At 50.1% G+C, this 25,137-nt stretch overlaps 2 protein-coding genes across 11 annotated transcripts in view; both read right to left on the reverse strand.

Annotated features, from left to right (window-relative positions):
* Nucleotides 1-553: 553 nt before the first annotated feature.
* KCNIP2 (potassium voltage-gated channel interacting protein 2) lies at nucleotides 554-20,154 on the reverse strand. Of its 6 annotated transcripts, XM_077125822.1 has the most exons (10): nucleotides 19,780-19,897; nucleotides 6,549-6,644; nucleotides 5,555-5,653; nucleotides 4,778-4,902; nucleotides 4,319-4,388; nucleotides 4,110-4,180; nucleotides 3,873-3,980; nucleotides 3,581-3,685; nucleotides 3,382-3,444; nucleotides 569-3,096 (listed from the first exon to the last, which is right to left on the reverse strand). In XM_077125822.1, the coding sequence occupies exons 1-10, from the start codon at nucleotides 19,850-19,852 to the stop codon at nucleotides 3,049-3,051; spliced, it is 858 nt and encodes a 285-aa protein (XP_076981937.1). In that variant the 5' UTR covers nucleotides 19,853-19,897; the 3' UTR covers nucleotides 569-3,048. The 6 variants fall into 6 exon arrangements, with proteins under 6 accessions (XP_076981935.1, XP_076981933.1, XP_076981937.1 ...); XM_077125820.1 differs by lacking the exons at nucleotides 5,555-5,653; nucleotides 6,549-6,644 and having other exon boundaries at nucleotides 554-1,832; nucleotides 19,780-20,154; XM_077125818.1 differs by lacking the exons at nucleotides 5,555-5,653; nucleotides 6,549-6,644; nucleotides 19,780-19,897 and adding an exon at nucleotides 16,136-19,772 and having other exon boundaries at nucleotides 554-1,832.
* A 68-nt stretch (nucleotides 20,155-20,222) lies between these two features.
* Nucleotides 20,223-25,137, reverse strand: part of ARMH3 (armadillo like helical domain containing 3) — a 365,667-nt gene continuing 360,752 nt past the window's right edge. For 2 of the 5 annotated variants that reach the window (XM_077125814.1, XM_077125815.1), the window contains one exon: nucleotides 20,224-23,578. In XM_077125814.1, coding sequence (XP_076981929.1) covers nucleotides 23,486-23,578 — 93 coding nt within the window. In that variant the 3' untranslated portion in view covers nucleotides 20,224-23,485. Of the gene's footprint in view, nucleotides 23,579-25,137 lie in introns of all 5 variants that reach the window. The other 3 variants (XM_077125817.1, XM_077125813.1, XR_013161708.1) reach the window with 3 other exon arrangements.

Here is a 25,137-nt window from a genome sequence, read left to right on the forward strand (position 1 = left end):
ATAAGGTATCAGTGGCTGAGAGAGTTCAAATAGAGATGAGAGGCTATTCTGGAGACTACTCTTTCACAAGCTTCACTTAGATATTGCTATTCACCATGTTTTACCAACCCCCAAACAAAACCATTCCTGTAAAACCTTGTGTCTGATGCTCCTTTTATTCAGGATATGGATAGAAAAATAAGTATAAAAAATAATTAAATAATGGGTAGGGGAGGATAAGGGGTAAAAAAAAAATTGGGGTAGATTGAAATAGTAGTGGTCAATCAGAGGGAGAGGTAAGGGGTATGGGATGTATGAGTTGTTTCTTTTTTCTTTTTATTTCTTTTTCTGGAGTGATGCAGATGTTCTAAATATAGTCATGGTGATGAATACACAACTATGTGATATTGTGAGTCACTGAATGTATATTATGGATGGACTGTATGCATGTGAAGATGTCTCAATAAAAATATTAAAAACAAAACTAAACATTCCTGTCAACCCTAAAGAACACCTAGGGCTCTATCTGGATTTTTAGAAAGTTTCATGCACTATGATTAGTTTCCAGAAACCTACAACCTCCAGATGTGCTACTAGGCCAGGTAAGTCCTGAAATCTAGAGGGACCAACCTCTTTAGAACATCAACTAGTTACTGAGAGGTTTTAAGATATGAGGTAATTGAGAGAAAGGAAAGTAGACAAAAGGATTGCAAATGAGCGTACTTTATTGGCTGCGCTCCCAGGCAGAGCTCACTCAACCCAAAAGGGAATGAGGTGAGTTTGCACACGGGCTTTGGCAAGTGCAGTTTTTAAGGGCAGGGGTCAGGTGATGACATGAAAGGGGCGGCACATTAAACAAAGGATTATTATGCTAGCGGGTTGAGGAGCGGGTGGTTAGATGTCCGTGAATAGATGTTTGCTGCGCAAGGACCTTGATTGTAACGGTTCACCTCTCGTCCTGGAGTGACTTCATGATTCCAGCCATAGAGATCTCCCTTATCCCCCAACCTAACAGTTACATCCCTCTATCCCATATTATCGACACCTCTTCCAACATGAAAAAGTTAGAATGGGCATAGCACAAATACCTCTAAAAATTGGGAAAAGGATCAAAAGAGAAAGAGGAGTTATAGATAGAATTTAACAAATGAGTATAACGGCCGAATCATTATACTGATATTTATTTTAGTTTCCAGTGTCTTGAAGCAGCTAGAAGGAACCCTACCCCATAACAAACTCTGAAATCTACTCTGTAATTACTTGTTACAATGTATCTTGAAATTCATTGCTTTTTTATAGATATATTTCACAATTTAAAAATGTTGAAAGAAAAGAAAGCACTTTAAGTAGTTTGTAGAGTAGAAATTCTTGATTCAGCTTGCAAAAATGTCTAGCCAAAGGGCAGCTTGCTTGGCATAGTCTTTGGAATATCAGACTCCCTTCCTTTGTTTTCCTTTCAGGATGTGAAATAAAGACACTCTGATTTGAGTGGGAAGGAAATTTACATGGGGGCCTCTCTGAGGTCAGGTGGGCTTCCAACCTTTCCAGAACCTGTATTCTGGTCTCCTGCAAAGGTATGGCCAGACTATAGCTCCCCTGGAAAGAGAGAGGTACTCTCCTGAGGAAGCTGCAGAGGTAGGAGTCAGGGATTGTACAGTTTGTATGGGGTAGGAGGGACAGAAAGACAGAGACAGCAGCCTGTGCATAGCCATTGTGTTTTATTGGATCTGAAATATTTATTTTATAAAATATACAGAAGAGCCAAAAATGCAAAGCATTCAACGGTATTCTGATGGGAAAGGGGTTCCCTGGGTGGCCCATCTCCTCAGACCCTGACTGGCTAGGAGGGTGTGCTGAATGGGACAAGCAGGTATATTAGGAAGTGGCAGCATGGCAGAGGTGCTGACAGTGAGGTGGGTCCTATAGTCCCTGCCCTTTGGGTGTGCTCAGGGGCATCTCTGGGTAGACTGGGTGGGGCAAGAGGAGATCTTAGGTGGCAAATGAAGAAGCCATGTGAGGGGCTGGGGTGGAGCCTGGGTTGATCAAAGATTCTAAAAAATGCCCCCACACCTAGGTTCCTTCTAAGGCAGTCACTTGGGGGGAGCGTTGGGACCCCACATTCAGGAAGGTCCCTGACTATCTCAATTTCTCCAAGTCTAGAGTGGCAAATGAAAACTCAAGGTGGAGCCACCAAACGGGTGATGAGAGCGTAGGCTGCAACTCTGGCAGGTATCAACCAGGACATCTCCCACTCAATTTCCCTGCCACCCACCCCGCCATACAAGCAGGAAGGAAGGAGAGAAAAGAATTCCAGAGATGAGCCAGACATCTAGATTTGCCAAACATCTGGATTCCAGGTTCTCTCCTAACCAGAGGAGGGAAGGTATGGAAAATTTATGGGGTACTTTCAAGGAAAAGGGATCTTCTGAAGAACCTGAAAATTCATATTCTGATGGCCTGGGGTAGCAGGCCTGTGAAACATGGGGCCATGGCCTGGCATGCCTGAGTATCACTGACAATCCATCCAGGCCTTTCTGCCCTCTTTTCCAGCTCCTCCTAGGACCTCCACCTCAGGCCCCAAACTCCACCCTTTACATTTTTGTCCCTCTCCCACAGGTTTGCAAAGGCTTTATCTGAAAGGCCTGCCAATGCCAAGGATAGAACATCATCTCTAAGAAGGGAGTCTTGGGGGAAATGTTTACGAGATGAGGGACAGGGGGAGCACCATAGCAGGAGACATTCTGTCTAGTCTGGAAGCTATGGGGACCAGCCAGTTCCTACAGCAGGGGTACCCTTAGCACATGGGTGTCAGGGAGGAAAGAGGTGGGAGCTTTTGGGAATTCTGAGAATGAGGAGCAATCCCCCCACCCCCAGATACACTCTGACCATTCCCTGGCTCCCTCAGTTCCGGGGATCTAGACTACTGAATCTGTAGGCTATTGGAGTCCTACAACCCCCAGAGCAGGGCTGAAATGGGAACAGACCTGGGAAGAGAAGGGTAAAGTCTACCTGAACTAGGGGTAGAGAGCATGGTCCCCCCAGGACATATTGACCCCCTCTCTTGGGGAATTAGATGACATTGTCAAAGAGCTGCATGGACTTCATGATGTTCTCATCCTGCAGCCATGGGGTGAGGGAGGCAGATTGGAAAGAGAAAGAAAACTTGTCAGAGACAGAAAGAGGGACATTGATTCAGAGATAGGGACATGCAGAGAGGAGGAAGACACCCAGAGAGATCAGAAGATTCTAATAAATGCCCCCACACCTGGGTTCCTTCTAAGGCAGTCACCTGGGGGGACTGCAGTGCAGGTGGGTTAGGGAGATAGGACTCTGCTGAAAGGAAACTTCCTCTACATCAGTGAATCAAGCCCTGAATCCAGAGCAGGGAAGTATGGCCTATACCTTCTGACAAGACTCAATGAACTCCTCAATGGTCACCACGCCATCCTTGTTCCTGTCCATTTTCTTCAGAAGGTGATCAGGCAGCAGCAACAGGAGGGTTGGCAGGGTAGAGGCAGGGAGAATTCAGGTAAGTTCCCTTCTGGGACCTTGTCTCCTTTCCTTCATTCCAGGGCCCTCCAGCCTACCCAGTCCCAGGCACCTGGAAGAAGATCTCCACATGTTCCCTTGGGGCCTCCTCCCGGAGTACAGGATACGTGTACTTGCCCATCATGTCATAGATGGATTTAATGATGTCAAGCATTTCCTGTTAGGCCAAGAGAGAAGACAATCCTCCTCAGAGCCTCTAGCCTTTAAACCAGGAGACTTGGGGCATAGGCTTGAGCATATCTCACCTATTGCTGGTGATACATATGTGTGTCGTATTTCCTTCCCAAGGGTCCTTTGGACTCCTCCACCTATAGATACATGCCCCCAGCTCAGTTGCCTCATACCTCCTTGGTGATGCAGCCATCCTTGTTGAGGTCATAGAGGTTGAAGGCCCAGTTCAGCCTGTCATCTATGGTTCCCCGAAGAATCACCGACAAACCAGCCACAAAATCCTGTGAAGGAGGCAGGGGGAAGCTGTGTCTTCAGATATCCTTCACCTAATCTCTGTCTCTGTTTGGCCTGCACATCTCGACCCTAAAGGCCAAGAAAATAGGCTTTTCTGGCCTACCTTTCCAGCTCACCTCAAAACTGACTGAGCCATCATGATTGGTGTCAAAAGCATTGAAGAGAAAAGTGGCATAGGTGCTGGAATCTGTAGGATAAGTGTAGAGAAGTAAGTTTGGCTTCCTGGCAAGGGGCTCCCCAAACCCCTCTCATCACCTTGACATTCCCACCCCTTCCTGAACCCTCTTTCCATTCAGCTTCTTCCCCTCAGGCCTTGGCCTCTCACCTCCTTGAGGAAAGAACTGGGAGTAAATCTGCTTGAAATTCTCCTCATTGACAATTCCACTGGGACATTCCTGGGGAATGGGGGAAACCAAGCTGAGAACAGAGACAAACCCTCTTTTGTTCATCCCTCCATCCTCCATGCCCAGAGACTCCCAGAGAGAGGGAAAATCTCCTCCAGGAAACTCACCAAGTAGTTCTAGTAAAGGGAAGGAAAGAGGAAAGACTTCTCTCCAGTGCACAAATAAGGAACCACTGAACTAAACTACCAGTCTACAGGCATGCCTGTTTACCGGCCTTCCCCACTTCAGAACAGGCCCAGTCTCTGAACCTCTCTCTAGAAGTTTGGTCTTGGCTTCCTTTCCTTTCTCCTCTGGCCCTGATGGTCCAGACCAACCTTTCTGAAAAGCTGGGGACAGGCCCGTCCCTCCTGCTCCGCCCCTCGTCCAATTGTTGCACTCACGTTCTTGAAACCTCGGTACAGGACCTGCAACTCCTTGCGTGTGAACTTGGTTTGCTCCTGCAGCTGCTCCAGACCATCGGGTCGGTGACATACGGTGGACAGTTCAAAGTCATCCTCCACGCTGTCTGGGGGGATGGTGGGGAGGGGGACAGCCGCGCCTCAGGCCCGGCCTCCAGGCCCCCTCCTCAGAATCACCGACCCATCCATCCCCCACTCTCCAACACCGGTGACCAGTCTGCCTGGTCCTTGGACCCCCAATCAAGGACATCGAGGAAAGGAGAGAAGGGGTTGGTCAGCTTAGATGTCTATCAGCTGGGCCCGGACGAACGTCAAGCCTGACAGCAGGCCTGATCAGGAGTCCGACTTAGTGCTCGTCTTGGGCCCTTGATCCCTGGTCGGAGGGGAAGGCCCCCTGCCCATCTTCGTCCCATAAAAGGAGGAGCAGAAAAAGCGGTCTTGAAAGGGGGCGTCTGAGAGTCGGAACTTTGGGCCCTCGCCGCGCTGCTCCGATCCGTCCCGATCCGTCCCTCCCCAGCCATTCCGAACTCAGAGCCCAGTGCTCCAGCCAAGCACCCCCCATCCCAGCCATGCCCCGCCCAGCTCCAGCCAAGCCCCGCCCAAATCCCCACTTCCGCATGGGCTTAAGCCTTAGCGAGGGCTCCACCCCGCCCCTTCTCAGCCCCACCCCAGCCCTTAACATCCACCCCCCCCAACCCCCAGGCAAGTGCCGCGAGCCCACGCTCCCGAAGCCCCCCACCCCCCAGGAGAGTAAGTCACCTGGGTCCAGCGGGCGGGGTCTGTGGGGGCGGAGGGAGGCTGGGGCGGCTAATGCTGCGGGGAGCGAACTGTCACCGAGAAAGCAGAAGACCCGGCCAACTGCAGACACACACCTCGTCCCTCACACTCACAGCAATTCTCACACACCTGCGTGTTACGATGCACATACCCCAGCCCCGCGCGCAAAGAGCACAGATGTACACGAAATGGATCCCATGCACACATGCTTGCGGGATCCTAGCCCCTACTTTTCCGAATCTCTGTGTGGGCCCCAGCGGAATCAAACACAACAGACGCTCAAATAACTACAAAATGGGTCTTTATAGCTTGCGAACTGTAATATGATCCTATGAAGTAGGCGAGGTCCAGCTGAGGAAACTGAGACCAAGACACAAAGTGAGGTCACTCAACTCTAAGTTACTCAGCTGGTGGCTATATTAGGACTAGAAAACCCGAGTATCCTGGCGTCTGGGAAAAGGCGAGCTCCGTCCTCTACACCTGTTTCCATCCTGTCCTGGCACGGGCGGACTTACGTCTCAAGGCCAGGACATACCCGTTGGCGGAGCAGCCACACTGAGTCGCAGACACTAGCTCAGCTAAGCCACGCACAGACCCTCACAGCCGCCCGATTCCGTCCCCGCCACACTGGCACATCCACCCACAGGCTTGGGCATCAGTCCGGCACACTAGCCACGCCTAAACTCTCGGGTCCAGCTCGGGTCTTAGAGCCGGGCACGGACAGACATTCGGGCTCCGCCCCCCCCCCCCACGTGACCGCGCTCACACGCTGGGGCTTCTTCTGTACACTGTAGCTACGCACGCTCACAGGCGGGCCGGGCCAGGGCCTCCCCCCCGGCTTCCGCCTCGTTGATCACGCACACGCACGCGCGCACACACACACACACACACACACACACACACGCACGCTCTGGGTCACAGGCCACACCCACAAGCATTCGGGTCCCGCCCCCGGAAGCACAGGAGAGGCACTTGCTTTCACTGACTGAGGGCAGGGCTTGGGGCCCGCAGCAGGGCAGCAGCTTGAGGAACCGCTGCTTCAGCGCTTTTTTAGTGGGCCCTGGAGGGTGGCCTGGGAAGAAAGAAGACCCCAGGAAGGCACATTAACCCCCACAGTCCCTCCGTCCCGTGCCCCTTCCCCGCCAGTCACAAACCAACCCGGGCTGGGTGGGTGGGTAGGATGTTGAGGGTAGTTGGGGCCAGGTGTTTGGGCAGCTTAGTAGGTCTCGGGGGCATGGGAAATTGCTCTAGCATCTTGTATAATGGGACATAGCCAGGGGACAGCAAGGTGGCTGAAGGGGAGGGAGCAGTGGCCTCAATGTCTTTTTGATCCAGGGCCTTTGGCTCCAGTGCCAAGGCTGGACCTTTCAGGGTGATGTCCAACTCAGGCCAGCAATTGCCTGGTAGGAACAACTGTTTCTCTATATACTTGTCTCTCATACGTGTGCACACACACAGTGATTAGGCATGTGTAGTTCTAGTCACATAGAATGATCACATCAGTGTGATGGATGCCATAGAGTAACAGCTTGATATCCAGTAACTCACTCACTGGGTGGACTAAGCAGGCCCAAATACACACACACACACTTTGACCTAGCACTCCTTAACACAAACACAAATATGACCCAAGTAAAACATGACATATACATAAGGGGATCCATACAGGCCATCTTATACATGGCATGACCACACAAGATCACACAATGATCCTGTAACATTGTGACACATACACCATGACTTCCTAATATTATGACACACAACCAAGGTCACCATGACAATGACATAAATTTTAAACCACATATGTCTGCAGCATACCTACTTTCCCTTCCTGTAACCCCTCATTCCAAAGGACCCAGAACCTTCCTGATAAAAAAACAGGGTTTAATCAGCTAACTCATCCACCCTAAAAGTGAGGTCCTTCCTAATACTTCCAGTATGGCTTGCTCTTGGAAGGCAAAATGACAGAGTAATTTGAGACAATAACAGGCCTTGGAGATGAATATTTTGGTATAATATGGGGGGTTATCCAGGACCCAGAGATTACAGCTTCCCTCTGCTCCATCCAAACATAAACGCATGTCCTTGTACACATGTCCTACCTACAGCTCTAACTGCACCCCTCTGTGTGGTGTGTGTCATTTCCCAGTTGCGCCTAACCCCAGACTCCAGGACTGAAGTGCACAGCACCTGACATACAGGCTGAAGGTGGTCTCAGCCACCTCCAGTAAGGGCCCAGATTCAGCTATTAATATGTCCCCCACCCCAGCCCCTATGTATGCCCTGCCCTGCCAAGCCAGGCTCCACCTTCAGGACTAAGCCTTGTTGCCTGGAAGAAACTGTGTGGAAATCATTGCCTCCCCCCTCTCTCCAATATGTCCCCCACACCCCAGGAGGTAAAGAGGTGGGAGGGAGGCCACGAGCCGTGCAGGGGATCGATGGCGGCCTGGCCCCTGGCCCATGGCTCCATTATCCCAGACTTTGGTTTCCCCAAGCCAGAGTGGGGGCTGGCTCTCCCGCCTCTTTTCTCCTCCCACCCCCTGTCTGTCCCTAGGCCTCTGTCTCCTCTAGGCTCACTGGAAGATGGGAAGAGAAAGGGACTGCCATTAACTGACAGGATGCCTGGGTTTCTCTGATAGGCCCTCTCTCCACCAAATAATCAATAGGGGATGGGATGGCAAGATAGAGCCCAACTGACTTCATCTTTTGAGATTGTATCTGACCAAGCTCAACCCAGCTTTCTCAGTTTACTGAGGTCCAACTTTCTGCTCCCCATTCCACCCCAATAATGCAGCAGAGGAAAGAGGGTGGGCTAGGAGTTTTCTGTTCTCAATGAACCCCAGCACAGGCAATTCCCGGATCTTCCTTCAGCTTCCTCATCTTTTCCAGTTCTCCTAGGTGTCTACTCTGCATCCTTCCTATCATGGTTCTTGCAGTCTACCTATTCCTGGTAGAACTGGAAACAGCCATGCTGTGGAGTTGCACAGTTCTTCATGTGAGGAGGAGGGGGAAGCCAAACTGCTGGGAAGGCAGAATGTACTCCCCCTTCCACCTCCAATATCACTCTCCAGAGGTGACTTTGGGGTGAGGTATGAATTTATTTCACACTCCCATGTCTAGGCCCTGGAGATCATTCTGCCCTTGGGTCCTGAGAGTTGCTGGGGGAGGCGAGGGAGCTTGGGAAGTAAGGTCCCTGATCTACTCTACTACTACCACCCCCGGCTAGAGCTGAGCTGTAAATGTCTCATTCACAGTGTTCCCACTCCTGTGCCTCCATCCCAAGCCTTGAGTATGGAGCTGGTGCATCCTTGGAGAGCTCTGGGAATAGCATATACACAATCCCACACCCAAAGAGGCTCACTCCATCCCTCCACCGTGTCACCCAGCCACATGCACCCTGTCACTCTGACACATACAGCCATATTCCTGTCACAGGGTCATATACTTTATCTTCTCTCACGCACTTGAACATGGGCACACCCTTTATATCTCTCACACTGGGCCTCCACACATCATGCAACCTACACCGGCAGGCATGGAGGTGTAGACAGTCACATACCTCTTCAGAGCCCTTGTGGGACTACCCATAAGTCTGGTGTTATTTCAGGACTCCTGGAACCTTCCTCCTTTGCTCCAGACACCACTGCCTGTCTCCAGACCCAATCTCATGTTCACCCACCCCCAGATTCCCCTCACTTGTTCATCTCCACACCCCAGTCCTTTCACCTGGAACCCCTCATAACCTCCCCCCAAACCTTGTTCCCCAGCCTCCTCACCTCCCCCCAGGTCCCTTCTTCACCTCTCAGATGGATATCTTGTTCTCCAAGCACCCCTCCTCACTCCCCCTAGATGCCCATCCCACCTCTGTCCCCAGCTTTGAAGGTGGAGTATCCCCTTCCCCAGTGCTGCAGGGGGAAGCTGTCCCTCCAGTCAGCAGCCCAGACACACCCAAACACATGGGTTACCTTCCAAGGAGACAGGCTCAAAGAGGCCAAACTGCTCCAGGACCTTGACAAAAAGAGCGAGGACCACGAGCACAGCGACCATCTCCAGCCCTTCCAAGTTCATGGTGGGCCCGGGGCATGGCCCCCACGGGCTGAGGCTCAGAGGCCAGCGTGCCCTCCTCACATCATCATCCCCTCAGGCTCCCCTGCCAGAGTAGCACCGCTTGCAGCCTCCCTCCCCCTCTCCCTCAGATCTCCTCCCTCTCCCCTCTCACCCCGCCTCTGCCCCACATGCCTTCCAGCCACAGCGGCTGCCTCTTCCACTTCACAGGACCACTTCGGCCTTTGGATTGGCACCTCCTAAGGAAGCTTTGGCGTGAGGATGTGGGCCAGGTAGGGCTAGTTGGGAGGAGGGATGCAGTGACCTGCCTCTCTGTCTTAGAGGACAGCTTCCCCCAGACATCTAGTGGCTATTCTGTGCACGGGGAAGGGGCAGAGGGAGGTGCTGCGCTAAGGGAGAAGGCAGAGGAGGGCAATGTGTGTTTGTGAGAAAGTAATCTGCATATGTATAATCAGAATAGGTTATGGGTTCACACACAAAATTGTCTCTGTGAGTGTCTACATGTGATTGTACACCACATATTTATTAGGTGTGCATTTTGTGTATGGTTATGCATTTCTACTCGTATATATGGGTATATAACCTTGGTGTCTATGATGTGCGTTTGTGTTTGAGGGTGTGATTGTTTCTGTTTGGGCATGGGGTACGAGATGTCAGTGTTTTAGGAAGGTTGTGGGATGTGGGCTTGAGGATTGGTAAGTATGGGTGTGTCGTATAATTAGAAGTGTGGGTCTATGAGTGTGTAATTATATCAGTATAGAATTGTTTATCTCTAACAATTGTGGGGGAGGGTAGGTGAGGCAGTGACCTCTCTTGTCTGGAGGACACCACCACCATCGATTGTGGTTGCCATGGAGACTGTGAGGCAGGAAGCACTCTCTTCCCGCAGGCCACAGACAAGGAAACTGAGGCCCAAGGCAGGGAGGATTAGGCCTAATGCCCTGGACTGATAGATGGCTGCTTAGATCATAATCTTCTAGGGAGGGGACTTACTGCAGCTACCTCTGGGAACAGAGACTCATGTTCCTTAGGAGAGGAGGGGGTAGAGTTGCTCTTCCCCTCTCCCTGGCTTGTACCTCATCCAGGAGCTGCCAAAGCCCTGACCACTCCTTGGGGACAGTTATCTATAACTGATAACTGATGAGGAAGCCCAAAGTAGGAGGGAAATCTGAACCTTCCACGGCAGCTACCTGCCCCCTGGAACATTCCTGGAGCCCCTCCTCCTTCTCCCATGCTCCTTCCTAGTGGTGGTGAACAGTGAGAAGGGGGTCAGAAGTGGGGGAGACCAATAAAACCAGCTAATCACAGGGACCCCGTCATTAATTACTTTAATAATACCACTACTACCAATGCTGGCTAATATTGATTTTAATTAAGCACTCACTATGGGTTAGATAGTATGCTATGTGCTTATAGACATTACTGCATTGAATTTTCACAAACCTATGAAGGCAGTATGTTAGCCCCATATTATAGGTGATGAAACTAAGGTAAAGGGAGGTTAAGCAAATCCCAAGATCAGTAAATGTCAGAGCCTCAATTTTAACCCAATCTGACTGAGCTCTAAGCCACCACATGACATACTGCCTCTTTTCTTAGAAAGCTTGCCCTACCCAGGAGTCCCAGTTTAGAGGGGTGAGCCCAGCAGGTACCCTCCCCAGTGTCTAGCTCTAAGATGAGGAGATCTTGGCCTCTATTGTGGGATAGGCATGGGACTGCTCCCCACAGCTCCAAATGAGGTTCACTGATCTGCAGTTCTGCAGGGAGACCACTGGGTGTCAGGCATCCACCTCACACCATTTGTATCCCTTGGCTCTGCAAGTCCATGTCCTGGGAAAGTGTGCAAGCAGGAAGGGAAGAAGGCTATGCCTCAGGCAGACTTGGTCCTCTGCTTGCCCCACTTTACAGGAAAAAGTTAATTCAGCAGCTCAATAGGGTTTCTCACATCCTAGAGGTTACAGGTTTACAGAAGTAACCAGCAAATATCTCCCTGTGGCTGTTCAAATTCCACATCTACCATTTGATGCTTATCCCCCTACCTTCATCAACAGATCCCTTTGTTTCAGCCAGTTTGTCCTCCTCACTGTACCCCAAACACATCACACTCAGTTCTAGCTCTGTGATTTTACTCCTGTTAGTCACTCTGCCTCGAATGTCCTCCCTTCTGCTTTCTCTCCTACAATTATTACCTTTCCTTTAGAGGCAGCTTAAAGGCCCCCTTCCCTTCCAAGCCCCCAGTGGTCTCCTGGTTGCCTGAATTCCTCCTCAATTCATTGTTCGGACCTTTACACTCAGCACCTATGGTAGTTTGGAGCTGTATGTACCCCAGAAAAAGATGTTCTTAAACTCAATCCATTTCTGTGGGTGTGAACCCCTTGGTAAGCAGTACTTTTTGATGAGGTTATTTCAGTTAAGGTGTGATCATCTCAATCAAGATGGGTCTTAATCCTATTAGTGGAGTCCTTATAAGTGAAATGAAATTCACACACAGAGAGAAAGCCACAGAAAGTAAGAAGCTGAAGGTCAACCGAACCAGAAAGAGGAGGGAGAAGCTGCCAGGTGCATTATCACATGACAGAAGGGCCCAGGACTGATGATCACCAGCAGCCAGCACCAGAAAGCTAGTCTTTGGGAAGAAGGCATCGTCTTGATGATGCCTTGATTTGGACTTTTCTTTGTCTCAAACCGTGAGCTAATAAATTCCCATTGTTTAATCCAACCCATGGCATGGTATTTGCTTGAGCAACTTAAGAAAATAAACAGCACCTAATTCTTGTAATGTTATTGGGGGGAACAGTAAAAACAGGCAGTGTAGTATGGTGGGTAATGGTGTGGGCCCAGAAGAGAGAGTGGGGCAGTCTTCCTGGGTTCAAATCCCAGTGTTGCCATTTATAATTAAACATGCATGTTCTTAATCTTTATGTCTTACAGTTTCCTACCTTGTTAGGTATTGGGAGGAGCAAATTAATTAATTCATGAAAAGCTCTTAGAATAATGCCTGGCAGAGTAAATGCTGAATAAATATTTGATACCACTACTAGTAATATAATAGCAACCCCCCCATACACACACTCATTTCTATACCTCACAAAGAAAGCACTTCCACAAACCTTGTTATCACAATGGCTTCTCATGACAACCCTGTAATGTGGGCAGAGTGAATAGGATTGTGCCCATTTTAAGGACCAGAGAGGTAAAGGGACTTATTCAAAGGTCCCCAGCTTAAAGGGGATGGGGCAGAGATTTGAGATCAGAGATCAGAAAGTCCTCCCTCCTCAACTAGATCCCAAGCTCCTAGAAGATAAAAATGTTAAAAAAAAAAAAATTGGGCCTGCACAAATTGAATGCCAGGCTCTAGAGAGCTAATGCTGTCTGAATGCAATCTGCCAGAAATGGAATGGCTTTTTAGAAAGGGAATTTAATAAATTACAAGTTTACAGTTCTAAGGCCATTAAAATGTCCAAATTAAGACATTGACAAGAGATTACCTTCATTCAAGAAAGGCTGATGCCATCCAGAACACCTCTGTCAGCTGTGAAAGCATGTGGTGGGCATCTGCTGGGTCCTTGTTCTGGTTCCATTGCTTCCAGCTTCTCATGTCGGTGGTTGCCTCTCTAAGTGTCTGTGGGACTTCACTTAGCTACTCTGGGACACAACTCTGGGTTCTGGCATGCTTAGCATCTCATGGGAAGGCACATGGCAACATCTGCTGGGCTCTGCCCATATCTAGACATCTGCTCTTTCTGTTAGCACTCCGAGCATCCCCAAACATCTGTGTCTGTCAGCTCTGAAGCAACTGTTCTCCAAGCATCTGCATCTAAGTTTTCTTCAAATGTTCCCCCTTTTAAGGGACCCCAGTCAACTAATCAAGACCCACTTTGAATGGAGTCACATCTCCATCTAACCAAAAGGCCACACACACAATTGGGCATGCCACATTTTCCTGGATATATTCTAATCAGAAAGCCACAGCCCCAACTGGGAGTCACATCTCCATGGAGATAATCTAATCAAAAGGGTTTCCACGCTACAACACTGAATCATGGTTAAAGGACATGGCTTCTCTGGGGTACATGACACTTTCAAACTAGCACAATACCTATGGTACAAAGGTGAACCAAACATGGTTCTGGCTGCCAGTGTTGGGCACAGAGAGCAGCTCACTGAGAGAAATGTACCAGAAGGCATCTATTCATTCAACAAAAATTTGTTGCATGCTTATTGTGTGATTGAAACTGTTCTAGATAAGCCATGAAATGCACAGCAGTAAAAGCCCCACATGCAGTTCTAACTGGAGTGCCATTGCAAACTGATGGAGATGGTACCTTTTGAGTTGAGTCTGAAAAGTATGGCTAAAATTTCAGCAGTCTGCCTGAACGAAAGGGTCAATATTTATCAAGCACATTTCATGTCCTGGATACTTTACATGTATTATCTCACTTATCCTCACAATAAACCTGAGAGGTAGAGTCAAATATGCCTGTTTTTACAGCTGACATGGTCAGAGGGAGCAGTATTGCACCTGTTTTGCAGATGAAGGGATTAAGGCTCAGAGAAGAGAGTTTCCCAAGATAACACAATGATAAAAGGTGGAACAAGACTTGACTCAGAGCCCATGTTCTGCCCACTCCCTCAGTCTGTCTCTTCAGGGAAAGTATAATGTGTGTGGGGTATCAAGCAGTCCTGGTGACTATAGTGTAGTTTGTGTTGGAAGAGCCAAAAGGGATCAGATTTCATGGAGACTCAATGCCAAGCCAGACTACTTGGATTGAATAAGGCACCATAGCAATACCTTCCTGCTCCCTGTTGCTGATTCACAGCAGTCACCCTGTCCCTGATCTCTCTTTTTCTCTCTCACCCCCAACCATCAACTTTCAGAGACCTTAATCCAGCCTTACAGAAACTTAACATCCTAAATCAACCAAGCATCTCCGGTGGAAGGATCTGTCAGAAGTGAAAGAGAAAATTATTTTTCAGGTTCTCCTTTCTCCCCATTCAGAGACCTCTCATGTCTCAGGGATGTATTCAGGAAACTTGCCCCGATCTGTCCTATCCAATCACCCCTGTGCCCCTGGACTTAGCTCTCCACCCAAAGGAGTGTCCTAATGGAAGCACTTTAGGCATAGCATGGATCCAAGGGAAAGCTATCTTGGGGCATTAGGTGGGTCGTCCCCAAGTCCCTCAAACCTCACCACACAGGTACTCGTGTCACTCAGTTCTTTCCTCCCCCAGTTCAAACCCAGGAGTAATAACACCTTATGGGGGGACACACTCTATGCAACTGCCCCACCTTTCCCAGCCTGCCTTTGCTCCCCCACTATTACCTGGCCAGTGAAGACACCAAAGCCCTTCTCTCAGTCCCCAACCCCACTCCATCAGCAGTCAGGCCAGAAGCCACTGCAGCCCCCAGCTGCATCAGGTGATTAATGATTTCCCTAGACGTTGGGGCTATTTTGGGGCCTGGAAGTCACGCTGGCAATGATTGAGAGCTGGCCCTGCCTGGCTCCAACCATCTGTCACAGGAGACAGGCCCAAGCAGGGGGCTTAGAGGATATATGCTTCGCAAGAGCATTTCAGCGTGGCTCTGATTTAGTCCCATTTCCCCTTCTTTCAGGGGACACGCAGCAAGGAGAGCCACAGGCCCAGAATATACCCCAGGAGCTCAGGTGGATACCCATGGGGACAGCCAGAGAACTACAAATTTCAGAATGCCATTGGGTCAAGCTGTTTTGGCCTCCCTGAGGTCAGGTGTTGGGGTGGGGTGGGGTGGAGTAGGTGTGAATCTGGCTGGGTTCTAAGGGCTGTGCCTAAGTGAAGGTTTGCACTAATCTCGGCACTACCATAATATGATACCCACTATCCACACATCATAAATTCCACACCATAGTTCAGCCTTGTGAAGGCTATACAAGGAACTCAGTGTCAATCAGGAACACCCACTGCAGCCCTAAGACACAGAGCTCAGTGTCACAGAATCCTATGAATATGCCACCCGAGGGATACACAACCCTAGTGATCACGATCCCAGACTCCCATCCCATCATCTGTGGACTCTCTAGCTGAATTCATGATGGTCCAGTTTCACCTCGGGGTCTCTCCTGACACTAATCCAGGTCTTCTTAAGACCCCCTTAACCTAAGCAATGCAGTAAAGGGATGTGCCTTTTTTCTGCTCTGCTGCAACCTCCCTCCTTTGATACCTGTGAAGAGCCCTGCCCCTTTCTTTTCAGCTGCCTGAGAACCTCTCCCCTGCACTCAATGGGAAGCCCTGCCCCCTCCTCCACCGTTATGAGGGACCATGTCCCCTTTCTTTTCCTCTTTGAAAAGCTCTATCCCTTCCTCCTCCTCTGTGAGGGGTCTTGCCGGTTAAACTCTTTACTTTAAGGGATCCTGCTCTCTTCTGATCTCTGTGAGGAGCCCTTCCCTTCCCCACCTCCATAATGCGCCTATTCCACTTCGCCCACTTTTTGAGAGATCCTGACCCCCCCCCCGTTCCTACCTGGCGACAAGGACCCAGTCACCAGCTGGTAGAGGGATCGTGCTGCCTGCCCCAGCGGGCTCCGGCACCTGCGGGGGCATCTGTTCATGGTCCGGCCTGGAGTACAGTAGCCAGGCTCCGCCCCCAAGGCTCCCGGCCGTCGGGTCTCCGCCTCCAACAAAATGGGCCCTGCGTGGGCGGCGCGTGAGGGCCGGAGTGATAGGACCAGGTTCTCAGGCAACATTTTCTTTTTGCCTCTCCGTCCTCTCCTGGCTGCAAGAGAGCTCAACCTGGTCCCATCATTTGAAGCATCTGCTTAACCAAACTTCCTAGACTGGGGCAGGGCGGCAGAGTGAGGCGCGGACTCTCCTCACAGCCTTCTCTGGGAACGTTTTCTGGATTTCTAACGGGGAAGGGGGACAGACAGGGGATTTGGAAAAGGAGCTGAAGGAAGAGTGTACCATAGCTTTTATTGTTCTTCTTTAGTTCCTCCTCCGCCCCCCCTTTTGTATCTAGATGTGGAGGGGTAATAGGACATTGTTGTCATGGCAACCCTTCACACTTCCTTATTTCCTGGACCAATAGGAACCTGAACAGAAGAAAGGAGGAGGAAGAGGTCGTGTATTGGGTTGACCAAGAAAAAGCGGCGCGGATGTGCCCCTACTGTTCTCAGTTTCCTGGCTTTTAATTTCTCTAATTTACTGTTCGTGCTCGTCTGTTACTGTTCTGGTTCGGCGGGATCATAGACTCTACCATCGTATGTTGGCTGCCAGTCAAAATGCAACAAGAAGTCCCTCACTCTCAATCCCCACCCCGATCCCTTTTCTGGGCTCATCTCTATCTAGTTAGACCCAAACTAAACCTTTTCAGGACCCTCTAACGTCTTCATGCACCTGCGAGAGCTTTCGGGGGAGAGGACACAGCCTCACTCCTCCGACAGGAATCCCATATTTCTGGCTGAAAACCCTGCACTTGCTAGGCGAGAGTCACCTCCAAACAGTTAAAATCTCATCCACTTGGGGACTGTCCTTGTCCGGAATCAGTTCCCCACACACTGCTCCTCACTGGGCCACACGGGGGCGTCCCAGGCCCGGGAACGAAATGTCAGGCCAGAGGGAAAGGACTTCACAGATTTCAGGACTTTCAGACCCAAGGACTGGAGCCCAGGCCTGGCCAACGAGGTCCCAGCTTCTTACCATATTCCCCGTCCTTTCTGTGCTTCGACTCGGGCAGGGAGGATGCAAATCGCTACCTTTTCCTCCCCACTGCACCGTTAAACGGCCCCAATGGGATGGGAAAACCTGAGGGGATATATGGGGGAGGGGTGGGCCTCGGGTCCCCCCACCCCCTTTTTAAAAAAGCTTCTTCCAGCTATTTTGAGAATGGGGTAGGAGTGGGAGAGGGAAGCAGTCGGCTTGACCCAGGATGCCAGGACCTCCTCCCTGTCAGCCTGACGGGCCGGGATGACAGAGGCTGGAGACCACCTCCGTACCCAGCTCCGATAATCCGTCTGTACCGGGTGGGAAAGGACAGGCGCTTTGGGAACTCAGAAACCCCACCGCCCGCTTCAGCACCGAGGAGAACGATTCCCATTAAGGCTTCGGCTCAGACGTACTCCGCACTCCCAGCGCTGCGGACCAGACCAGAGTCTTGGAGTCTTTGTTTACGACAGTTTCTCAATTCCATTCGTCTCCCCGCCTTCCAGAGGAGAACCTCCGCCAGCTCAATTTCTGCTTTCCAAGTTGTGCGTGGAGCTGTCTACAGGGAGAATGCTGGTGACCTGAACCAAGATTCTTAACACTTGTCAACATTTGACCCTTCTTTTCCCCTTGGGAGGCAGGCAGGCAGGCAGGAAGTGGTATTCCCCATTTTATGCACGATAAAAGTGAGGCCCAGAGATGAAAAGTCAAACAGAGCTGGTACACTCCCATTCCTGACTCCTAAGGCTGTGCATCTTTCAATGCTTCCCCACCCTCACCCAAAGGGGAAGCTATTCTGGAAGCAAACACTGACTAATGAGGTGCTAATGAGAGCCCCAGGACCCTCATTCCTCTTAAGGATCCTGAGCTGGTGGTGGGAACAGAATTCAAAACAGAACTGGACAGCTGAACCTTTAGATCTCATGCAGGTCTGAAGCAATGGGTTATGGATTCTTCCCGATCTGGGACCTGCTTAAGGGGCAGGGTTCCGCCATCTGGGGGTCTTTGTATAGTGACTGCTCTAGAGTGAGTAAGTAGGGAGACACTTAGGTCTCAAGGCACCACATCCTAGTCCTCCACCCCCACCCCTAAGTTTTAATTAATCTCACTTCCCTCAGGCAGGACAAAAATCATGTTCCTGCCGCAACCCCAGCCACAGGAAGAACAGTCACCCTTCTCTCAGTCTCTGCTGGAGGGTTCACAATGAGAGAAACATAAATATAAACGTACATGGAAATATACTCAAGGTGACAGTCACACGAACACATGGAATATGCACATGCACAGATGGAGGGTCTCATGTGCCTCACCACTGTGGGAGAGGATGCCTAGCTAGTAAAGGGGCTTAGGAGCACTTGAGAGGAGGCCACAAGACACCTCCAAGGTTTAGAGCTTTTATCTCTGAGTCTGATGGGGAGAAAAGATGTGTTTTCCCTGGGGTTTGGATGAAGTTGGGGGTTGAAGGAGTTTCAGTTATAAAATGACTTCTCTAATTTTTGGGAGCTGACCCAGAACTAACCAGAGCCTTCTCACAGAGGCCAGGTGCTGGACCATAGGGTGCTCCTGGAACCAGACAGGGCAGCTGGACACTACAGACACCATCTTGAGGTCCATCAGGGCTAGTTTTTTGAAACTTGGAGAAGCAGTGGGGTGCACTAAGGATAACACCCCACACCACCCATACCAGGAAGCCACAAAGGCAGCAAGGGTCAGACACATTATGGACAATTACAGAGCCCCACTGCAGACATCACCACTTGTAAGTACACAATCAACATTAAAAAAAACAATATAACCTGCACAGTGTCACAATCACAAAACACAACACAACCCACCTTAACAAATGCTCATCCCTGAAGGTTCAGAGTCATAAAGTCTTACAAAGAGACATACCACAATAAAGTCAAGCCCTGAACATTCTGGTAGTCACATGACACTTCCTACAGAACCAAACACTTAACCCACACAGTTGCACATACAACAGAGACACATGGTAAAAACAACTAATCTGTACAGTCAGGGTGCTACGTAACCTCACTCAAACATCTGACAAGATCACTCAAAACACCTGGCCATATGCAATCAAACTCACTCTGGGCCGTTACCAAGCCCAGAACATATGGCAATCAGCTGGGGAAGGCACATGCACACATAAATACACACAGACACATACAAAGAATGACAGGCACTCACATACGTAACACCTCCCACTCCAGACACCCTCCAGTCTTGTGTCACGCACGCCCACACCTGCTGCCTTGCCCCACCTGCCTCCCCTCCCCGATGTGGGACTCAAGACTTGAACCCCAGTGTCTTGCCACCCAAACTCTCCTGGAGGGTGCCTGGGGATGGGGCAGAGTGTGGTCGGGGGTAGGGGATGGTGGCCAGGTGAGGGTCAGAGAGACATAAGGGCCTGGGATTTTGGAATCCAGCCTCCCTCCCGCGAACGCCGTGTTACCGACTCACCCGTGAGCTGGTCATAGGAGCCGTCCAGGTCTCGGGAATCGGACAAACTCTCCTTGCGGCCCTGGCCCCGCATGGCCCCCGGCGCCCCCTTCCCGTCCCACCTGGGCCGTGGGAGGGGGCGCCGGGTGGCCGGGGCCGGGCGCTCACACGGTGCCCCCTGGCGGGATTGAGCGCTGTTGGTGCTGGGGCCGGACGAGTCCGGGCAGGGGCTTAGACTGAGGCCGGAGCCAAGGGTCCAGGGCCCACCCGGGAATCTGGGGCAGGGGCGGAAGGCTTGGGCAGCAGGTAAGAGCAGAGCCAGAGCCAGAGCCAGAGCCAAAGCCGAGCTAAGCGTGGAACCGCCTCTCTCCTCCCGCCCCCTCCCCGCGGCTGTCACCGCCGCCCCCCTTCGGCGCTGCCGGGATTGGCTCCCCCTACCCCCGCTCTCCCCTCCCTTTGCAGCTCGGGGGAGGCACCCGAGGAAGGAGTGAGCTGCGAAGTGCAGGGAGGGGGACTAGCTCTCCAACACTTTCCCCTAGACCTGAAGCCCAAGGGGCTTGGGAGTGGGGGAGAGAACATGGCCAGAAAGCCCTGTCAGATCACCCCCAATTCTCAGGCGCCCTTCTTCCCATCACCAGAGCTGTTGTGGCCAAGTCAGCCTCTTCTCTTAGTTGCCAGCCTGTCTGTCACCATGTTGCTCCCCGTTTTCCCAGCTGTTCCTCCTCCATATACCTCTATGGCCCCAGCCAGTCCCATGCTCAGAAGGGGGCTATGGGTGCAGAGAAGTTAAAACAGGCTCTAATACAGGCTCATCTCAGGTCAGTGAATTATGAGGTTTTCTCTTCTTCCTTCAAGTACAGAAGGACCCCAACTCTCTCAGGATTCTAGGACCCAGTCTCTGGGCCCCGTTCACTCTAAATGCCTTCTTCTCTCATCTGATCTGCCCTGGTCAACTGGGAAGGTAGAAAAAGAATGAACCAGGTCAGCTTCTCAGGACTTTCTTGCCCTTGTTTTCTTTCAATTCTCCTGTCATCCGGTCATCTATCTATCATCTGTCCTATCCTAGATTCCTTCTGTTTTCTGCTAGGTTTGGGGGAGCAACTGAAGGGTTGTGGAATCCAAGTGAGGAAACAGAATGCAAAAGAAATGCCCTTGCTGTGAGGCCCCTTTCCTTTAAGAGTAGCTCCTCTTCTGAAGCCAGGGCCTAGTACAGAGCTGGGCTACCGCAGGTACTCAGTAATGTACTGGCAACAGCCTAAGTGAATCTCACTTGTCTTGACCTTCCCCAGAATGATACCTGGACTCCTAGCCCAAGGCACCCCAACCCAGCATATGGATGGGGCAGGGGTTGGATCTGGTGGGTATGGGTGATTTGGTAGTAGTGTCCCAGCTAATCTTGCCTGTCCAACAGCTCCTCTGTAGGAGTGACCTGCTGAGACTGAAAGCTTCAGCTAAAGTGAACCCAGGACATTTATTCTCTTCAATTAGATTCCATTTCCAACCTCTGATTCAATTAACCCACCAGGAATTGTGGTGAGAGTTCAGGTATGAAAGGGAGACAAGCAGCTGAAGAGAGGATTGTCTTTGGGAGCAATGCCCTGCTCCTAGCTTTCCCCTGGCTCTGGAGGAACCTCCATAGACCTGACAAAGAGGGTGGGGCGTGGACAGAGCATGGGCAGCTCTGGGGTTGATTTCTAGCACAGGATAGATACTTCTTCTTGGAATGTGTGGATGTAAAGGAATGAGAATAGGTCTTTAAAAGCAAAGAGTGCTCTGTTTATTGCCCCAAGCCCTAAACTGCCCTTGTTCACCCTATAGGAAAGGCTGGCAGGAATATAGAAATGGTCCAAATGGGCTGTCTGAACTCAATACCACTAGGTCTGAAGAATAGGGAATTTCTCCCTCCATCCACTCAAAGGGCAACAAGGGAGGTTACAACTCAGAACTGAACTGGCCTCTGTTAGGGCCAGGAGACTCAGGGGGGATACTCAGAGGGAGAGTGTTTGCAAGAAAAGGCAGGGCTCCCCTAGCAAGAAGGGTCCAATACCTGAGAGACTACCTTAACTCTGTCTTTGAGAAATGAGTTCTGAGAGACAGAGATTAAGAAATAAAACAGACACTAAAAAGGCTGTCCCATACAAATCAATATTTAATAATTTCAACTTGCCTCCAGCTCCAGCTTCTCTGGGGTTTATCACCACGGAAAACACTAATTACCCCAGGCTGAGCTATCCATTTAGTGATCAGAGATGACCCAGGCCCTCATCTCTTAGATATTTACCCTATACACTGCAGCACATTGGTGCTGATTCTCTGGAATCAGTACAGATCTGTTCAATGTTGGAGCCACAATTCTGGTTCCCAGGGAGGGCAAGTAACCCAAAGAGATTTTTTGAGTCTGTCTGGAATAGCAGTAAGGGGGTCCCAGACCAGTTCTCACTGCTGGGTTTCTGCACTTACACCTGGATTCTTCCTGTACTGCTTGCTCCCTGCCATTCTGAGAGCTTTAGAATGTGCTTTTTAGAAAGGAAGGATCTCAGAGCAGCATCTACTTCTGAGGGAAGGAAAAGCCAATAGTGGTCCCATGGAAACCATCCAAAGGAGAAACCACAGGTCAGCTTTCCAAAGATCAAGAGACTTGCCTGTGGCCCCCATCCAGCATATGGTGAGGCAGAATGGAGCCCTATCTAAGATGCTGATCTGGCCTCTTTCAGATGGAAGGCACTCTGCTCCCAATCAGGTTCTCTCCCTCCCAGGCACCAGACCACAGAAGAAATTAATTCTTCCCCAGAGGAAATTCTCGGGCAGGCTGGATGTAAACAACAGCCGGGTGAGGGGGTGGAACATGTGGAGGGGAGCTGCAGAAGCAGGAGAGGTTCCCAGAGGAGGGAGAGCTGGGGAAATAGGAAGCTGCTATAAAGGCAACCAGCAAAGTAGGCACCTGAGGGCTCCAGAAAACCCGTCAATGTTTATTTCACACACACACATACCCTAAACATAGTTTAAAAGAAATTGAAAAGCTAAGGTTGTAATTCTATTGTGCTGATAAATTAACAGTTGGGTTGGAAGGCAGGAGCATTCAACAAGTCCTCCTGGTGTCCAAAACTCAAATCCAGAAACTGGTGGCTGGAAAGCAGAGCACTGGGAAAATTCTAATCTACAATCTCCCAGAGGAGTCAGCTCTGGATTTAGATAATAGAAAAAGTTACCCCACTCCTACCTTACCCTAAGCCTGAGCTAAGGGTCCTAATGACTGGTCAGAGTGCCAGTGGGGGCAGAGGAAACAGATTCCAAACCCAGCTCAGCCCCAGGCCCAAAAGTAGCTGTGGCTCCATCTTCATGTGAGAGTTGGTCTTTTTTCAGAAGGCTGGGAAAGTTACTGACCCTCAGGGTGGTGGCATCATCCTACTCCACCAGCTCCTGAAAATTAGTCAGTAGCTACAATTTATAATCTCAATGGGAAATGTGATGGCATGTCCAGGGAGCCCACCCTGGAAGTTCTCACATTTTTGGAGTCCTCTCCCTGCTCCCAACCCATCCCTCCCCAAACAAGATTATCCCTGCTTGCCCTTTCTGTCCAAGTTCCACTTAAGTGCAGCCTTTACGGAGAGAACTTGGTATCTGTGTTTCTTTCCAATCTTGGGAGCAGGCCCTCTCCCCTCACTCCTTCTCCAGTCTAGGAGCCTGATGGAAAGGGCAGTCAGTGGTTGCTCAGGTGGGCATGGCCTCAGGAGATAGTGGAGAATTCCTTGAGTAGGACCTCCTGGCTGAGGGTGTGGAATGCCAGGTTTCTCCGGACGTTGGTGCTAATGGATCGAACCTGGGAAAGGGAAGGGGAAGATGGGAGGGTATAGCAGAGAGAAAACAAGAGAGTTAGTTAGAAACAGTAGAGGGCAAGCCTCTTATATTCTGGAGTAGCTAGAAGGAAAAATAGGAGAGGATCGTAAAACTCTGTGATCTGTCCTCTAACCACTTGTTAAAGAGTGCTTTGAAAACCATTGCTTTTTTATTTCTTTGCTTTGTATATGTTATACTACACAATAAAAAAAGTTAAAAAACAAACAAACAGTAGAATTGGCAGTGCCTGAGGCATAGGACCAAGATGCAGTGCTAGAAGTTTCTCTCTGAGGAAATGAACCCTTAACACTTATTATGCTTATAGGCAAATGAGCAATCAGTTTCACCTTGAGCAATCAGTTTCACCACAGAGGGAAGAAAAGAAGAGGGGCTAAGAGGGAAATTCTAGAGGATGCAAGGAAGAACACCTGAGCTCCGAGGAGGTAGAAGTAGACACACATGGAGGGAGAGTTGAGGTCAGGCTCTTGTCCTTGCCTCTGCCAAACAGAAGGGTACTGGTCTGAGGGGGAAAGAGAAGACTGAGGCAGGAGCTACTTCCTTTAATCCTAGAGGAGTCATTCTCTGAGGCCACCTCTCTTCTGATGTGCCTTTAGCTTCCTCACTCTCTCTTTGGATTTATCTAATTTTGAGGGTGGAAAGGAGAATTACAGACACTGCTCTTGTCTTGTGTAGATGGCAGGAGTGTGATCCAAGGAGGCCAATGACCAGGATCAGGTCACACAGCTAAGTGAGTCATAGGCTCGAGAAAGACCCAAGTTTCTTTTATTTTTTGGATGTATGGGCCGGAAATTGAACCTGGGTCTCCCTCATGGAAGGCAAGCTTTCTATGGACCAGGTTTCTTAATTCTTAGTCCAGTACTCTTGTCACACCACAAAGATGCCTCCCACTCTAGAGGGATGTCTGTGATATATCTTTGCTGTATCCTGGCTGCTCAACTCACATACATTCTATGCACAGACCGGAAACCTTGCAGGAAGCATTACCTGTGTCAGCAGGGAAAAAGACTTGTGGAGAAGAGGCTAAGGGACCAAACTTACTATTCTGAGTGGGTACTAAGAGGACTCCAGAAGACTATGGAAGATTTGTCCATGGGTAATAGGTGTGTATGCTGTGTGTGAAACAAAGCCGGGGCAGGATGGGAGGGGGTGTGAAGGAACAGTGACATGGAAAAATTTGTCAATCTGTCTGGGACTTCACAGTCCAGGGAGCTTTTCTTCAATTTCTGCTTTGCTATGGGAGATTTAATGAAGTTGTTAGGCAAATAATAGAGGGAAGGGAAACAGCAAGCAACTCAAATGCATTAGCTTCAAGCTAGATCAGGCTCACTTTAACTTGTGCTAGAGGAATAGAAATGAGTGAAGTGAGTAAGACCAAGGCTAGTGCCAAAGAACCTTGACACACAGCTCCTCTAACTCTCTCCCTGACATTCTCTTCATCTCTCAATAACTTACTCTGTGAATTCCTGGCTTCCAGCAATTCCTTATGTAAACTTAAAGACTTGCCAACCACCCCACAAAAAT

This window comes from Tamandua tetradactyla, chromosome 13 (genome assembly GCF_023851605.1).
Source record: "Tamandua tetradactyla isolate mTamTet1 chromosome 13, mTamTet1.pri, whole genome shotgun sequence".
In the NCBI taxonomy this organism is placed as follows: domain Eukaryota; kingdom Metazoa; phylum Chordata; class Mammalia; order Pilosa; family Myrmecophagidae; genus Tamandua; species Tamandua tetradactyla.

Excerpts from the sequence above, each read along its gene's own strand:
- KCNIP2 (XM_077125822.1), bottom strand. The coding sequence starts at position 19,852 with ATGCGGGGCCAGGGCCGCAAGGAGAGTTTGTCCGATTCCCGAGACCTG. Across the intron at positions 6,645-19,779 it reads CTCCTATGACCAGCTCACGG|GCCACCCTCCAGGGCCCACT; the intron begins GTGAGTCGGTAA and ends CTTTCTTCCCAG. Across the intron at positions 3,686-3,872 it reads ATGGCTGCATCACCAAGGAG|GAAATGCTTGACATCATTAA; the intron begins GTATGAGGCAAC and ends TTGGCCTAACAG.